General features: G+C 37.2%; 1 protein-coding gene across 1 annotated transcript; it reads left to right on the forward strand.

The window, feature by feature from the left end:
- Nucleotides 1-1,896: 1,896 nt before the first annotated feature.
- tbx2b (T-box transcription factor 2b) lies at nt 1,897-9,504 on the forward strand. Its single transcript, XM_079482309.1, has 7 exons — nt 1,897-2,721; nt 3,490-3,757; nt 4,846-4,992; nt 5,892-5,968; nt 6,111-6,277; nt 6,946-7,553; nt 8,077-9,504. Exons 1-7 carry the CDS (start codon nt 2,360-2,362, stop codon nt 8,515-8,517), a joined length of 2,070 nt encoding a protein of 689 aa, XP_079338435.1. The 5' UTR covers nt 1,897-2,359; the 3' UTR covers nt 8,518-9,504.
- Nucleotides 9,505-17,744: the final 8,240 nt, after the last annotated feature.

Raw genomic sequence — 17,744 nt, forward strand, 5'->3', positions numbered from 1 at the left:
TTGAAAATGTAACGATTAATATGTTTTCTTTTATTTTTAATAGCTAATTGTGAAATTAATAAATGGTCTTTTAACATTTTAAACAAGATCAATACTTACCGTGTTGGGTTGCAATTCGTAACCCATCCCACAACACTTTTTACAAAGGTCTACTTTGACAGCCTACCTCTGACGCTCTATAATTTATGCTCTCCAAAAGATTTTATTCAACATGATAAACTTAATGCAAAAAAAACTTTTGTTTTAAACAGAAACTGTGAACAAATATGTTTTTATCAAATGCTGACGACGTTTGCATTCTGATTGTATAGGCTACATAATAGCGTACATTTTGCATTCAAGCGCGCAGCTTTTATTATGAGAAATAAAAGTGCGTCTATCTATTAGATTGTGTCCGGCGCCGTGAGGGTTAAACATGCAGCCTGTCATCATGTTCTGCTGATTCGTATCGAAGTGTAAAAGTGACAACATTCCGCAACCGGTTGTATCCGTCCGTTCAAAAACATAGTTTGGAAATTGATGCATTTTGAAAATATTGTTGGCTATTTCATCTGACATCCTCAAATTTAAAAGGGTAGTTTTACATGCCAGTTTATAATGATCAAAAGTCATTTTCAGACAAAGAAAACAAGCACAAGTCAAAACTTTGCCGTGAATGGTTAAAGCATCGGAGTGCACAGTTTGAGCATTTTGGAGTAAATATGAACTGACAAGAGACGGTTCTTGCTACGGTGCGTCAACCGACTGGCGCCAAGCGGCTATCTAACAAACCCAATCCAAGTAAATCTAGAGTCCACTGGTGGACTTCTTAAAGGTATAGACTACACTTATGGCTCGATCTACTCCTAAACTACAGATCGAACATGTTGGTATGTCACATGCTGGCAATAAATCCGTGTGAAATTCAAAGATGTAGAGATGTGTAATCTCTCGAGAGTTAAGGAAAGTGCTTTTATCCGCTCGCCCTGAAATATTTCACTTTTGATAAAACATCCCCTGTTGCATGCCCTACACGTTACACTTCTTAAACATACAGTTAAGTCAAATTAAATTTAACGGTGTGGCGTGTTTGCCAAATACCTTGTTAAAATTAACAGTTGAAAAAATGCAGCACTCACCAGAAATATCTTTATATTGGTCTTAAGAGTCCATAAACTCTCCTTATTCTTCGGTACGGCGCGGGGCTGTGCACTTTGAATGGCCCGGGGCAGAATGTAAAGCACCAATGTCCGGTTATTGGCTGCTGTTCCTCATATGAAGTCAGTCGCGACACACGCACGGAGTACGGAAATAGTAATTCACACAGTGTAATGCTGAATTCAATTTCTGCGCACAGCAATGTCCTTTAACTGTGAGTGTACTGTGTTGTATACTATTACCGACATACTCTTACGCGTCATTTTTCACACACGTACAGCGAATAGATACTCTATCCGATATGTTCTTATTGCGAGTAATTTGCTGAATTCACATTTTTTTAAATGTCCACCAATAGAAATCATGTAGTATCTTGCGCATCATATTTTTTATAATAATTTGCACATGTGCGTCATCGTTTATAAATCAATAATCTGAATCTCGTTTCGTGTCTCGGATAGTGAGTTTGGTTCCTCGTACAAGGATGCATCGTTTCATTCGTAATTGTAAAGCGCATGCCGATCGAGGTGGTGTCTCCACCGGCTAAGCACTGAGGGCTGACCCGGTGCTTGGCTTGGAGACGGGGGTGGGATTTCCCGATCTTTTCTGTCATTGGTTAATATTTTATTCTGTTGACATGTTTTCTTACTGCTAATGCTTCCGACACCTTCTTGTCCACCCCTCTCCTTGAGCCTGGCCGGAGCTGTCAAAACCACGCCTATGGAGGCCCACAATTGGTCCAAAAAGCGTAAAATCAGCAATCAAGGGGGCTTGGTTCATTAGTGTTGGGATCAGAGCAGGAAGGACATGTGAGATAGTTACAGTTGTACAGTGGACAGGGAAAGATCTAACCATTTCAACTCCGCGTCCGTGTAGAATGACTGCGCTTGAATGGACATCCGCATCGAACGCGTAACCTTATTTTTATGAGAGCAACTGTTGGAGAGCAGGAATCCCCAGATCTGTCTTGAGAGCGTCGATGCGCTCTCTTTGACTGATATTATTACGGGGACTTGGTGGAAACTAGCAGCAACGGGAGTTAAAGTGGAAGATCATTCTTCGCTGCGCTTGCTCGTTTAAAACGTCAATCGCCTTTTTCCGATTCACGGCGTTTAAAACTGCTTCGCTGTGCTTAGTGAGATTCTTTTGGATAAGCGCTTCTCTTTTTTGCCAGAGAACACCACTGAGTATTTTTTTCACTTTCATTTTTTTGGATGCACCGATGAGAGATCCAGTTTTTACAGGGACTGCCATGGCTTACCACCCTTTCCACGCTCACCGGCCGACCGACTTTCCCATGTCAGCGTTTCTCGCTGCCGCGCAACCCTCCTTCTTCCCGGCGCTGACCTTGCCTCCCGGGGCTCTCACAAAGCCGATCCCGGACCATGCCTTGGCCGGAGCCGCGGAGGTTGGGCTCCATTCGGCTCTGAGTCATCATCACCAGGCGGCTCATCTGCGCACTCTAAAGAGCTTAGAGCCAGAGGAAGAGGTGGAAGATGATCCAAAAGTCACACTGGAAGCGAAGGATCTATGGGACCAGTTCCACAAATTTGGAACAGAAATGGTTATTACGAAATCTGGCAGGTAAGATCACAATTCGCATTTCCTCTTTTTTTTAGTTTTGTTTCTGTATTATTTAAATGGAAAACTATCCTGATAACAGTTTGATCGATGGTTGCGTAATTTTGCAGGCTCAATAAATTCTTACTAATTTTGTATAATTTGTACCTCGCTGTCGTAAGTCATTTCTCCTTTATTTCCCTAGTTATGTCTCATGGCCTGACCTAATTATTATGTCAAGGAGACTTCAGAGCATTCATGTCTTACTGTCAGAACTGCAACTGAATGATTAATCTGCTCATTTGATTAATGAAAGCGAAATGGGAAAATTACCATCGATACGTGTTCTATCTAAGCAAAAACAGAGCTTAGGCTTTAATTCGTCTTATTGTCGCTTATTTCAATACGAACAAATATTTACCCTCTTTAGACACTGTGTTGGCACTGTTAATTCGTTAAGAAAAACGTATTTCTTCTACCCATGTTCTGAGGTGACAGCAAACTACTTTATGTAAAATGTCTGTCACTTTCCTGTGGAAGATTTAAGTCTTGCTGCGAACTACATTTTCTGTGAATTGTGAATTTCAATGGAGTATTTTGACTGTGATGCGGCTGCTTTAAAGCGAGCGACTTAGTCAGGTTAAAATATATTACTAAAAAACGTTTTTGTTGGTTTCTTGGTTGTATAATTTGGTTGGGTTGTTAAAACGTTAAGCTTGAATTTGCCTAGCATTTGCTTGTATGCAAAAAAAAATTCTGTACATATTCTCATAATTGTCACACTTTCTACAGGAGAATGTTTCCACCTTTTAAAGTCCGCATTAATGGACTCGATAAAAAAGCCAAGTATATTCTCTTAATGGATATTGTGGCTGCCGACGACTGCCGCTACAAGTTCCACAACTCTCGCTGGATGGTTGCGGGGAAGGCTGACCCAGAGATGCCAAAGCGAATGTACATACATCCGGATAGCCCAGCTACTGGGGAACAATGGATGGCTAAGCCTGTTGCTTTTCATAAACTCAAGTTAACCAACAACATTTCGGACAAACATGGATTTGTAAGTAACCAATTTAACAACGTTCTGATTTGCATTGTATGCAGGCCTTTTAAAATAGCATAAATGTAATTTCTTGGTGGACTGTAATGCTTTGCATGACATATTTGATAATATATTTCGCCAGCAATAAATGTTGATATTTTATCCTATTTGAAAGGCTTTATAAATATACAATTCAGCTTATACTTGACTATTATTTAGGCCCACACTGGCACATGTCGCGAGTCTTTCCTCCTTTGTTTCGCTGGATATGAGCGTTTCAGTCATAACTTTATCCCTCATGAATAACGATGACATTGTCAGTCCGGTTATGCAATGTAAATACTTCATCCTGAGTTTTTCTTGGCCGCTGTTACTTCTATTGTTTATGATAGAGGCGAAGATCGCTATAAATTTTGTGAGGGTGTGGAAATGACAAAAATAGGTCAAAGGAACGGAAATTAACCAGGCTACTTTACAAATAAGCATTGAAAGCTGAAAGTGAAATTCGAGGATTTCTTGTTGTGTATGGGGGATCACGGAAACAAACAGCATACTGAGCGACCTGTCCGGTCTCTGAGGTGTTGTTGGGTTTCCATGAAAAACGCTGAGGCGAATGCAACGATGCTGACCAATGCTCGATCTATACAAATATCGTGTGCCCTACTCTCTTACTCCGACTTGCAAACAAATCCACTGAAAACAAATTAAATATTTACATGGAGTAACCAATTGATACGTGTACAGTGAAACACAAAAACTATGCATTTCATAGCTATGCTTTATCTAAGGTATATTCATATATGTTTGCTGTTCTTAACCATTTGTTTTGTTGAATTATCAAAAACTAATTTATACAAATATTTGTGTAATAATGACGCCACTGTCAATCATTTTGCATGGCTAAAATCGACCTGCCAAAGGCCTGTTGTTGTGTGATTCAACCCAAACAGTATTATTTTATAAACCATTTACATACTATCACACTACTTGTACTAGCCTATGCATGTTTATGCAGGATCCAACATTTAAACGCTTTTTAAGATTGGTGAAAACGTTTCTATTATTTCTCTAATTATTTCCATTGCTATTTCTTCCCTTCGTTTTAGACAATCCTGAATTCAATGCATAAATACCAGCCCAGATTCCACATTGTGAGAGCCAACGATATTTTAAAGCTTCCGTACAGTACTTTCAGAACGTATGTTTTTCCTGAGACCGATTTTATCGCCGTCACAGCTTATCAAAACGACAAGGTATGTACATTTATCATTTTTTACGAATTAAAGAAACCGTGTCCTGAATCTTACATTAAAGCTTTACTAATGTGCACCTGTAGTGCATATTGTAATCCTCCTATTTTATCTTACAATATTGCATATTGGTATTTGAACGCACGTTTTGTTGAGTGTTTTATCAATTTGATCTTTTTTAATCAATTTAAAGGAAGAATTATAACATTTCAAATAGCTCATATGCTTAGTGCTACTTTCAACCACTGCTGATGGTAATTGTCGTCTGTGTCCGAGGGGCCTGGTGAGCTTGTCTGTATCGTAAAGTTTATGACATAGAGTCACAATCGATTAGCAGGCACTTAAGCTCGCCGGTTTGTCTCGGAGCTACACACTCTCAGGCGCAGCAATCAAAGCGTGTCAGTTTCTAAACGTAAAAGCAGTAGCAATCTAGGGACGTTGAGGCCCTGGTTTCTTCTGAACTTATAGCCTACAGCGTCGAAATCACTTGAACAAAACGAAAATGGTTCTGTTACATCGCTTTGTATTTTCATGGAACTTGTAAAAACTGGCAATGATTCAAACCGCACTATTAATTATTAATAGTAGGCCGGCGTCACTCATCCAGTCTGCCTCTCTTGTTCTCTCTGTTGTGCTGCAGAGAATAACAATTTGACAAATGGAAAATGTTTACTGTTGGAATTTTCTCAGGGGGGTCGTGATGAGATCTCTTTTTCATTAAACATTTTAATAATTAAATTATCACTCTGAGATAGTCTGTTTAGCGTGTTTAACGGTGTTGGGATACAAACCATAAAAATGACTTGCTTGTGCATTTTACGTCTGCTGTCACGTCAGAAAGACTACAAATTACACCAATATGCAAACAAATAATGTGCATATGTACTTGTCATTGTATTCAGATAACACAACTGAAGATTGATAATAACCCCTTCGCCAAAGGCTTCAGAGACACGGGGAATGGAAGGAGAGAAAAAAGGTATGTCTGAGACTACCATGTTGTGCGTGCACTATTGCGAAATGTATTTAAACTGCCTCCATGACAGACTCCGAGCATTGCGATATTATTTTGTTTCATGGCTTTTTTCTAACTTTTGGACTTTGTTTTATTCGTGTTTCAGGAAACAGTTGACCCTTCCATCATTACGCATGTATGAGGATCAATGCAAAGTGGACCGCGATGGCGGAGAGTCTGATGCTTCCTCGAGCGAACCTGCAGCCGGCAGAGATGCTGGTCATTCACCAGGACCCGTTTCAAGCCCACTCACATTTAACCGGAGCAGCAGAGGTAGGTCTAAATCTATAAATCAATTATACTGTTACGCTTTATGATCAGTGAGAGAAAACAGGCCTACGTATCGTGTAATTTAAAAAAAACGTTGCGTTATGCTTGCAGTGGTTTTCAAAACGATTTCATTAATTGACAAAGTAATTTCAATAAAGCACATCCCAAGATAATTCGCCAACAAGTTAGTCATATGAAAGAGCAACACGTTTGGAGCAACAGGGCCTAGTTTAATTGCAGAGCAATGTTTCGTAGAAACACATTAGCTTTGTTTGAAGAAAACATAACGAATTTAACTTTAATCTAAAAAATATATATTTTTTGGGTAAACTAAATAACACTAAAGTCCCGATTTCTCGAAGGTGTTCCCCTCAGCCTCAGGCCTGTTCCAGCCATCACTTATTTATTGTGACTGTAAATATTCATATAGTGATAAATGTAAATGATTGCTAATTTTATGAAATATTATATATATATATATTAGACAAGTTGGCTACGCTTTTTTATTTGAGTGATTATTGTGTTTAGGTGATGTGCGTAACATTAGAGAACTGGTGTTAAGCGTCTGTCGTTTCTAAACTAACTCCCTTCCCGATTGTTAACTTATTACACATATATTTAGGCATCTGTGGATACATGGGTAATTGCTAATAAAATATTTACTTTTGCAGAGGACAAAACATGCACTGACAGTGAACACGAACTGGACAACCAAGATGAGCGATGTGGAGGCTCAAGCAGTCCTGGGCCCGAACCGACATCTCCACTCAGGTCGAGATGTGAGGAGCGTGGCCGTGAGAAACCTGTTTTAGAGAAGAAAGACGATTACATCGACTCCAGAAAATCAAGCGATTCAATATTTAGCATCAGAAATTTGGAAAAAGACAAAACTGAAAGCAGGCCAAGGAAGGACCCAGACTTGTCAAAGAAGGACATGGAAAACAGGGGTCTCAGCAGCAGTAAAGACAGCTTTTCCCCTCTAATGGTACAGACAGAGAGCCCTTCACATTTTGGGGCAGGGCACCTTCAGAGTTTAGCGCTCTCCGGCCTACACAGTCAACAGTTCTTTAACCCACTAAACTCCGGACAACCTCTATTATTTCACCCGGGACAGTTTGCCATGGCACCTGGAGCGTTTACAGCCATGGGTATGGGACATCTATTAGCTTCCGTTTCAGGAGCTGGTGGTCTTGAAAATGGAAGCCTGTCGGCCCAGGGTACCGGGAGCAGCCCGAGTTCTTTTCCGTTTCATCTGTCTCAACACATGCTTGCCTCTCAGGTGAGACAACTCTCTCCATTAAAATGTAATTGTTGTTACGCCGTGTCTGGTTAGCACGTGAATAAAAACAAGCTAGCCTAAATGTAGCTTGAGGTAAATTTGGTAAAACGTGTTTTGATTTCATATGTTTTCCTATTGAACAATGACTTTCAAGAAATATTGACCTGATGTCAATTTGATACGAATCATTTAAAATTTGTGTAAAAATTATGTTACAAGCAAAATATAGGTCTGATGCTAAATAATTTATATAATAAAAAAATAAAACGATAAAAACACAAAATTATTGAATACATAATTTGTAAATAAATATATAATTGTATTCGATATTTATATGTAAACGTGTAATAATAAAAATATTTCCATCCATTGATTTTGGTATCAGTGAGTAATATAATTTTAAGTTTACCCCTTTGTCAAAAACTTATGTGAACAGGTGACTGTAAAAAAGCTCTTTAAACTCCTCTGAAACTCTTCAAGCTGTTGTATGTTCAGGCAGCTAACGAATATCTTTTTATTTCAGGGCATTCCGATGCCAACCTTCGGTGGACTTTTCCCGTACCCGTACACCTACATGGCCGCGGCAGCTGCGGCGGCCTCCGCCCTTCCAGCGAGCAGCAGCACGGCCTCGCTCTCCAGGAACCCGTTTCTGAGCGGCTCCGCTCACCCGCGCCTGCGATTCAACCCTTACCAGCTCCCCGTGTCTATCCCCAAAAGCACAAACCTGCTTACCACCGGATTGCCAAGCGGCCTAAACCCCTCATCCGAATCCTCAAAGTGCGGTAGCAGGGAGACGAGTCCTGTGCCTGACCAGCATAACCATAAATCAGGTGTCAGGCAGAGAAACGGTTCACCTAAAACAACTATGAAGGAATCCATCAATGAACTCCAGAACATACAGAGACTAGTAAGCGGCATAGAGAGACAGCGGGACACTTCCTCACCTAGGGATTCTCCCAAGTGATCAAGCGACCCTAAACCTATCCAGGGCATGACTTGAATTGCCAGAGGATTTTATTAAGCTGTTCTCTGCGACACGTTTCATTACGAACTGTTTTACGCATGGATGACTGAGCAGAAAAAAGCAAAGAAGTCAAGAAGTAATTTTTTTTAAAGTAGCATATATTGGACTTGGTGCTCTTGCGCTGGATATCTACGTAGAAAGTGCTGCGAAGACAATCTACAGTGTAGCCTCATTGACTCTGTGTAGAACCTGTTGACAAGACCACACCAATGTTTTGAGAGGAAGAGGGGAATCGAGAAATACAATTTTCAATAGGATCACTTCTAGTCGCAATATCTGAAGGGTGATTCAAACAAGATCTGTAGACTTGAAAACAAAGCTTCAACCCAAAAAGGAAAACAAAACACAGAAAACAGTGAAAACATTAAAAGGATATTTCAAAAGGGATGATAAGTGTACCGTTAGTTAAATGGCCTGAACTATTTAATGTAATTATTAATAAAAGAAAACCTAATTCTGTAAATAAGCTACAAGGACCTAAGAATATGCAAATTGGTATTAATTTATTCAAAGCTGTACATTTGCGTGTACATAATATTTAGAGTTTAACTCATTGCATTTTTTTTTCTCACAATGGTTATTGTAAATGAAAGTTATAGCGTTTGTTGTTTGGAGACGGAAGGTGTTCTCTGTGATGCGTTGCTGTTTAATCTGTGACACGTATTGAAAGCGTGGGCCATCATTGCATTTAGCAGTCGCTGTAAAGACTTATTACATCGGTGAAACTTATCTGCGGGACTCGCAAGGTTTGGAAAGCCTCAGGTTAATGTACTCCAACACAGAAGAGACCGACATTCCTCTTCTTGAGCTGTTTATATAAAGAAATATATGAACGTGTTCTGTCTTGCTGGCTGTCCGGATTTTTTGTTGTTGTTGTTGTAGGATTCTTTCACAATTTCAATAAAAAAATCAATGTTTAAATATTTTAAATGAATGACACTTAATGCATTAACAATTTTAAGGTATTAACGTGTAACTGAGTTGTTTAAAAAAATAGTGATTAAAAATCAGCATTAGATGACATGATATGATAAAAAGTCCAATGCACTATAGAGTACAATGAGCAATATATAAACGATTTGATTTAACCAGCAAGAAGTTGGTCCACACACTCACGATTTGGGATATTTGGATATTTTCGTTTATGAATTTTGTGGACAAACAAAGAACACTTGTATTTAGAAATATTAACACATTTATTACGACGTAGCAGGGTTTACAACATTGTGTGTATGGGCACAGCTGGGCAAATGCTATTGCGCCCTCTGTCGTGCATACTGTGTAGTTCACCATGCAACAAACAGTTGAAACAGCAGCAAAACAAAAAGGCTACTACTATCATTACTACTAATATAACATTATTATGATTAATAATAATAACAAACAACGTATAAACTTAATTAACAAGCTAAAAACAGGGAACAAAAACCAGAGGTCTGAATAAGAATTCTTTATTGTTTCAAGAACTTCCTGTGGAGTGTAATGGCACCTATTGTATTATTTTAACCTATTTATAGTCATGGAGCTGTAATGTACGATTATTTATAGACAATGCTGGAGTCATAAACAGCACTACCCTCGACCCTCCCCACCTCCTTTCTTTCATTCTCTTTGAACGTCCCAAACAGGGGCGATTCTAGGTTTGAAATATTGGGGGGGCTCAGCCTCCAATGAGGATATATATAATTATATTATAGACACTCTTAGCACCACATACTGTATACATTACTAAAATACATAATTAATAAAGAATATGCAGAATAAAGACAAGTTATTGTTATTCAAATTAACAAGCAGCATTTATAATTAATTTTGCTGTAGGTAACGTAAACAACTAGTTAACAGTGTGACGATAGGTGAACGCAGACAAAACGTTTTACAGTGAGAAAGGGTCTTGCATCACTCCTGCAACATATTTTGTAAGCTGCGTTTATAATAAAGAATGGCAAAGATGCAGATGTCATGTTAATGCACACACCTTTTATCGTTACTCTGCTTATGATGTTCACTCCATTCTGTGCTGTTGTGAACTGAAGAATGCGCTAAATAACGCAGCCTGCGGCCGTTTTCATAATAAACGTTTTAAAGGTAGTCTAGATCTCGAATTCTGGTGCAGATTACATAATTACTCAAAATATTTTAGGGGGGCTAAGATAGAACTTTAGGGGGGCTTTAGCTCCCCTAAAAAGGGCCTAGCAACGCCACTGGTCCCAAAAATGCTGTGCGCACCGGCTATTAACCATTTGCGGGCAACCAGAATCGTACATTAGACGGCTTACGAGACTTGATATGCTGCACAGCAGAGGTAAAAACTAGGAGCAAACTAGTTTCATGTTATAGTGAAAGGGTTAAGTGTTGCAGCTCGGGAGGTTAGAGAGGATGAGTGTTTGGACGCCCAGCCACTTTGGCAGCAGACAGTCCTTTGTCCAGCAACCGGCGCCTGTCGCCTGCCTGCCGGCCATGCAGCCTCCCCACACCCGCGTACAAAGGCGCAGATCCCGAGAGTTACAGCTCCTAATTAGAGAGCCCCCTTGTTTCTGTTCTTTTCTTTCTCGTGCAATACCCACAAGCCCTCGTTTTCATTAAGGGGCAATTGTTAAACGCTGTTATGTTCAATTAACAGAGCGAACAACTCGACGTCCGAACTAATCAGTCAATGACCAATCAATCAATAGAAGGCGACGAGAAGTAATGATGGTGCTGTCGTGTATATACAAGTGATGATTATGTTTATGTATTTATCTTTAAGTTAACAGAATATTTAAATCTGAAGCACACAGGCCGCAGGTGACACAGAAGCCAATAACCAATCATCTCTTTATATTAATAAAACATAAGACAAAAGGACCTTTGACAAGGTGTGGTTTCTCACAGTACCCCTGGTAAACTTCTTTATCTGCAGGAGCCGAAACTGAACACCGAGAAGCTTGAAAATCTATGAAGGCACTGAGGGGTTGAGATGACTTGTTGCTGATATCATTCAGTTCTTCGAAACTCAGAAATACTCTATAAATAACAGAGAGAAGAGAGACGGACATTATTTTAAATAGAAAACACAACATTAGAATTACAACACTCTTTTTGTCATTTATATAATTTTTATGTGAACATTACATTTATTTGGGGGCATTTGGGGGCACTTTGTCTTGACGAAATATTTAATAAAACAATTATTAAACAAATATATTCATAATGTTTAACAAATTATATATTTATATGATCTATTTAAATATTATTATTATGTAACCTTTGGTTGGCCCAAAAATGGGACGACTTGTCCTGACGATTGTGAATGAGTCAAGTTGCTTCACAGCAGGTGAGTCAAGGCATTTAATACATTTGATCCTACTATAGTGCTCAAAAACGCTGTTTAAAAAAACACATTATGTAAAAATTGAAATGCAAAAAGTGATCCATCGCCACCTCCTGGACATTTTACTTTTAATACGAAATAGTCTTATGTTGATAATCACGTTCAGAGGACGGTTTTAAAAGTAACAACTTATAATAAAAAGCACAAATGATGCAATGTTAGTCGCCATTACCAGGAAATCTAGGTAGCCGATGACACGATCCACTACCAGAAAACATTAGAAAATAAAACAAAACACAAACGACTGCATTCACACACAGTGTTCTTGTCTAATATTTAATAGCAAAACATTACATGCAGTTCTACTGATTTTATATGTAACACTGAGGTTTCAAAACAAATATATAAATTAATTTCGTAAAAAAATAAGAAATGTGAAAAAAGGCTGATTATTGTGCTATAAATCAAGATGTCATGTATTGTCGTATTTTGTTATTTGTTTTTAATCTGATGCATATAACTTTGAAGTTACCTGTCCTACTATATAAACACTAATCATAGGCTTGCTCAGTCAAAGTTAAAAGAAAGTTGTATTTCTGCAGTATAAACAATAGCCACTAGGTGTCACAATAACCCACTAACGTTTTTCTCAATTTTCATGTAGCATAAATCAAATATTTTTTACACAACATAAGCTTTCAAAGGAAACACAGTTGTGAATTCCAGCTGAGCAATTTTTAAATATAACGTTTGTTTTCAAGCAATAAACCATAAAATGTAGACACTCTTTTAAGTTCTCCACCACAAATAGAAAATAAAAAATATACTATTTGTACACAAGAAAAACCCATGACCATTAACTATAAGCATACAAAAAAAACATTAAAAAATAGATGCTGATAGACAACACATATATTTATTTAAAAAAGCCACTGTTATTTTAGGGGGGTCTTTGAATCAATATGTTATTCTAGCCGAGAGAGGCTAAGGCATCTTCAGAACTTACCACAACAGACAGTTAAAGAGAGATTTCCATGTCTGACCCTGCAAAAATAATTAGATTTTTGTTCTCCGGCTCAAGTCCTGCACAGAGAAAAATATAGATCACTGAAAACCATAAATTGATCATGATGGATGAAGTGTTAGGCCTGTGAGGGTATTAGTATAAACTAGCCAGCACCTCTTCAAACATTATTCTCTCACATTTGCTACAATGCATGCATAAAGCAGCTCTAATTCCATATTGCCATGTGCAAATTCATATAAACATGTTGTTTAGTGTAAATAATTAATCTTCTGAATGCCTGTTGTTGGCTGGTAGAAACATGAAAACAGTTAAAAATTGATTTATAATAGAACCAAACTTTTTCAAGAGCTACTTTTACAGTTTGATAACTCTAAAGAAAAACTTATGAAGTCAATTGTCCACAAATTTTGACCACACATGCTCAGCTGTTTGTGATCATCACTGGTTTGAATTTTTTTAATACCTTCACTATGTATTTCGTATGAAAGGATATTTATTTTAATAATAATGCTACATCACCAATATTTCAACTCTTTTTGGAAGTTGACTTGAATTTTTGAATTAGACAAATAATGTTAGAGATCGTAATGCACATGACCTCCGTGCAAAGATAAGACACGAGAAAGAGAGACACTGGCAGAGGCTGAGAGTTCAATGTCAAGGGTCATTTTTAGAGTCTCTGGATATTTAAGGATTTATGTCCTTTCATGTCTTTTTGTAATTGATATAAGGAATTGTTTGGGCAACATAAAGAGTTCATGTATCCACCTACTAAACCATTTCACTAAAACATAAAAAATAATCCATCAACAATTAGAAATAAGTCCATGTTTTTAAAGAAAGCGCTTTTTAATTACTTAAAAACATATTGCGTATAACTAGTACATATATGATGTCATTAATCTTTATTAAAAAAATAAGTTGAATTGCTGTCAAAACTTTCAAATAGTGAAGTTTAAGATGATACCTTTGAAAACTGTCTTAACCATTAAAATGTGGTTTAGAGGTGGTAAAAGATTAGGCAGTGACGTGGACTTTTGTTTTATATCTTAAACATCAGGACATTTTTAACAAAATGCTGTCTAACTATATGTCTTTGAAATGGTATAATCACACTACATGTCCAATTTGGTTGTTCACAAGCTTAAAACCTGGTAATTCTAGCTTTAAACTAGCAACCCTCATTAAAACCTACATTTCTCAAAAATTATATTGTTGCCCCAAAATTGAAACCAAGGGTGAATCACACCCATTTCAGAAATGGTCTGGTGTTCTGGAGCACCGAGTATGTGATGTGAAGACCACATTTACAAGTTACAGCAGAGGTTATTGCTAAACTTAGTCCCGACCATGTCACATGGTCAGAGGTCAGAGGGTAGTAGTGGTGGTGATTAGCATGAAACATGGCTGCCCATAAGCCATGTGATGTCTAATAGCCTTCTAAGTGTAATAAGTGAAGACAATAAACGACTTAACAATCAATTCATAAAGACAACCACAATAAACAATTGAATTTGGATTTGACTGCTGTAGCAAACAAATTCACAGAAACAGCAAAAGGACACTTTAAAGTTAACACGTTCATTTTATTATCTCCCAGACATTTACATAATGCTATGAATATTTTTGAATGTCATGAATTATATAACAAAAAGTGCATCTTAACTGGAAAATAAACTGTTCTAGGAGTCTGAATTTGTAAAATATATGATTTTGCCTTTTGTCTCCCACTAACAAAATAACTATATTTGTTTTAGAGTGTTTTGCAAAACAACTTTTACACTGACAAACTATAAAAATCTGTATTTTTCAGAAAAATTCAGGATGCAAATTTGACATGACACAGCACACAAGTGTTTACAATGACACGTTCAACCTTTGCAAACCAATACTGCAGAAATACACAAATGTTTGTTGTTTGAAAGCAACGGTGCCTATGGGTCATGTGGTATATGTTTTCCTTAAGGCTCTATTCAAATATTGCTCCAGAAGATAAATTACTGTGTCTGTAGCTGACAGGTGCTGAAACATTTGAGAACAACACCTGTGCACAGCAATAAGAGGATTTTGAGTAGAAATAAATAGAGCGAAAGTTTAGTTTCTAAATCTAGACTCAAAATAATTTCTGTGCCAACAAAGAATACAAATAAATATGTACTATCAGACATTAGCTTAATGACAGCCTTGAACCAATGTTTTGCTAGATTTCAACAACACCAAATTCAGTGTATATGTTTTCTGTTACGAAATTTGTGTGTGTAAGCAGAGTCTGGTGTCGCTAAGTGCCGTTGGTTTGGCTGTTTTCTTATACCTCTGGGGTTAAAAGGCAAACAATGACAGAAGTTGTATAAGACCACAAAAAATCGTTTCTGCTTTGCATTATAAAGATTTTAGGTAATTTAGGTTAAAATAATTTATTTTAACACACCCTGGTCCACATCATAACTCTAAACATCATAATACGATATCATTGAAATGTGACCTGCCTACTTTCAAATGTTTTTGATGACATAAAACTACCACACGCATCAAAAATGAGCCATCAAGTTTTGGATGCACTTCCTTTAGGGCCAATCAGGATTCTCTTTTCCTTTTTTAGAACTACTCTATGAGGGCATATTTGCAACATTATAAATATATTTTCAAAGAAAATACCTTCTATTGTCAGAAAGAGAACCAAACCATCTGTGCTTAGCACAAAAACTCACTGATCAGTGCTGTAGAAGATCAGTCCAAAAACTGAGATCTGTAACAGAACAAATGTAGCAGAGCCAAGCATGGATAACATAACAATCAATATTGTCAGCAATGACAAATAAAATATTAACTATAACAAATTAAATTATTAACCAAATTATATATTTTCCACAAATTATATACATAAAATGTATATTCAATTAACGTATTAATTTTTATGTCTAATCATGTTCAAACAAAAAAATTTAAAAGGAAAATCCCTCAAATTAAATGAGTATGACATTAGGATAATATCACTAGAATGGCAGGGAACTCTATAGCTGCAATAACAAAGGACTGATCGGATGTGTTCTGTTTCACGTCTTTGGGAACTGTGAACAACTTTATTAATAAATATTTGGTAATACCTGGCAAAACCTATTAGCTTGCATTAAATCTGCATGAAATCTTGCACTACATCTGCATGAAATCTTGCATTAAAGCTTTAAATCTGGTATCTGAATATCATCACACCGATTGAAAACAGAGTCAATCTGAGATATAAAAGATGATTATACAAAACTGTATTTGTTCAACTTAATCTCAATATGCTTTAACAATGCTCTTTTAAAAGCATGCATTTGATTGCATTTTTAATTTACATTTTTGAAACTTACAAACATCAAAAACAGATTTAATTTTGTAACAGGCCAGTTTGCTGTGGACTCTGAAAATCTTCCCAAGCTTTCAATGCTGTACACACAGGAAGGGTGCTTATGGGTAGAGGGCTAATGGTGGAAGAAAAGAGCCAGCATGCATGCTAAACACTCCGACAGCACACAGACATCTGAGCTAATGACTGTGGCAGTATGGGGTTATGCTGGTTCCAGGGTGGCGGGTCGGTTGGAGGTTTCACTATGAAGCCATTGTGATGTCACTGCTTGACAATGACTATCTGCCGCAGGGTATAGACAATGTGCCAGTGTAGAGCCAACTGTGCAGAATGCCCTTCTGAGAATTATGGCAAGAGATTATCCTCACTCAATAATTTCATACCAAAGATACTACTGGCCACTGCTTTACCACAGTATGGTAATACAGTATGCAAACACTGGATCTACGCCTATATCGGGAGGATTTTGGAAAAGTCTGAGACCATAATGTATTGTATAGAATGACAGGTTTGGGTAAAAAAAAACCTTAAAAAGCCCTATGAGATGAAAAAAGGGTAAGCAGTGGCGAGGGAGAGAAAGAGTAGAGCAGAAATGGAGGAAGAGGAGGGTCTCTTTGCCCCATTCAGCCTCATTCTTTGTTGTTTATTAGCCGAGACCCCTCTTGCCCATGACCAATTATACAGGCAAATGTTTTTGTAAGGAAAAAGAGCCTGCACTCCCATAGACATTAATCACTCACCAATGGTTCCACAAGGACACTCAACACTACTGACAGCAATATTCTTGAAATAAGTATTTTGTCAAATAATAACAATTATTATAAACAGACAAATTCTTTTTTTAAATTTAGTTAAATGTGCACAAACTCAAACAAAACTGTAAATGTTGTTAAACTAAATATATGAATTATGCACTTCATGCAATAATTCAGAAGCATTTAACATATGTTCAACTGTATGGAAATATAACAAATGGCAATGATCATTTAATGACAATAATTTACGGTATACGTTATAGTACATTGTCCAAAATTAAATTAAAAATGATCTTTGCTGATAATCTCATTAAAACAATAATTTATTATCCGTATGATATTTATATCTGTATGTATTATTTGTATGAACTGAAAGTCACGCAAACTGACAAGATAATTTTGTCCGTTTCAAGCTAAATTAACGTGCTAGTAGTAAATAAATGTGGTTAAACAGATAAATGTAGATTAGAAGATGAACGTTTTGCGGGTGAATATTCTGCTCAGGCGACTTATTCGATTAGGAACGACACGGAAATATTATTTGTTTAATTAATTAATGAATTAATTATCATAAAACAAAAAAGTGAATATAAAGAGATTGTATGTTGCAATGAACTAATGGAAGCACTGTTTTTTTGCTGTGCGTTTGCTAGATCCGTACATTTAATGTGAAAAGAATGCAAAGAAAGCGAAAAATGATAAGTCTCGTGGAAAAGCATCAAC

This window comes from Barbatula barbatula (assembly GCF_947034865.1).
Source record: "Barbatula barbatula genome assembly, chromosome: 19".
NCBI classification, from domain to species: domain Eukaryota; kingdom Metazoa; phylum Chordata; class Actinopteri; order Cypriniformes; family Nemacheilidae; genus Barbatula; species Barbatula barbatula.

Excerpts from the sequence above, each read along its gene's own strand:
- tbx2b (XM_079482309.1), top strand. The coding sequence starts at position 2,360 with ATGAGAGATCCAGTTTTTACAGGGACTGCCATGGCTTACCACCCTTTC. Across the intron at positions 4,993-5,891 it reads CAGCTTATCAAAACGACAAG|ATAACACAACTGAAGATTGA; the intron begins GTATGTACATTT and ends CATTGTATTCAG. Across the intron at positions 7,554-8,076 it reads AACACATGCTTGCCTCTCAG|GGCATTCCGATGCCAACCTT; the intron begins GTGAGACAACTC and ends TTTTTATTTCAG.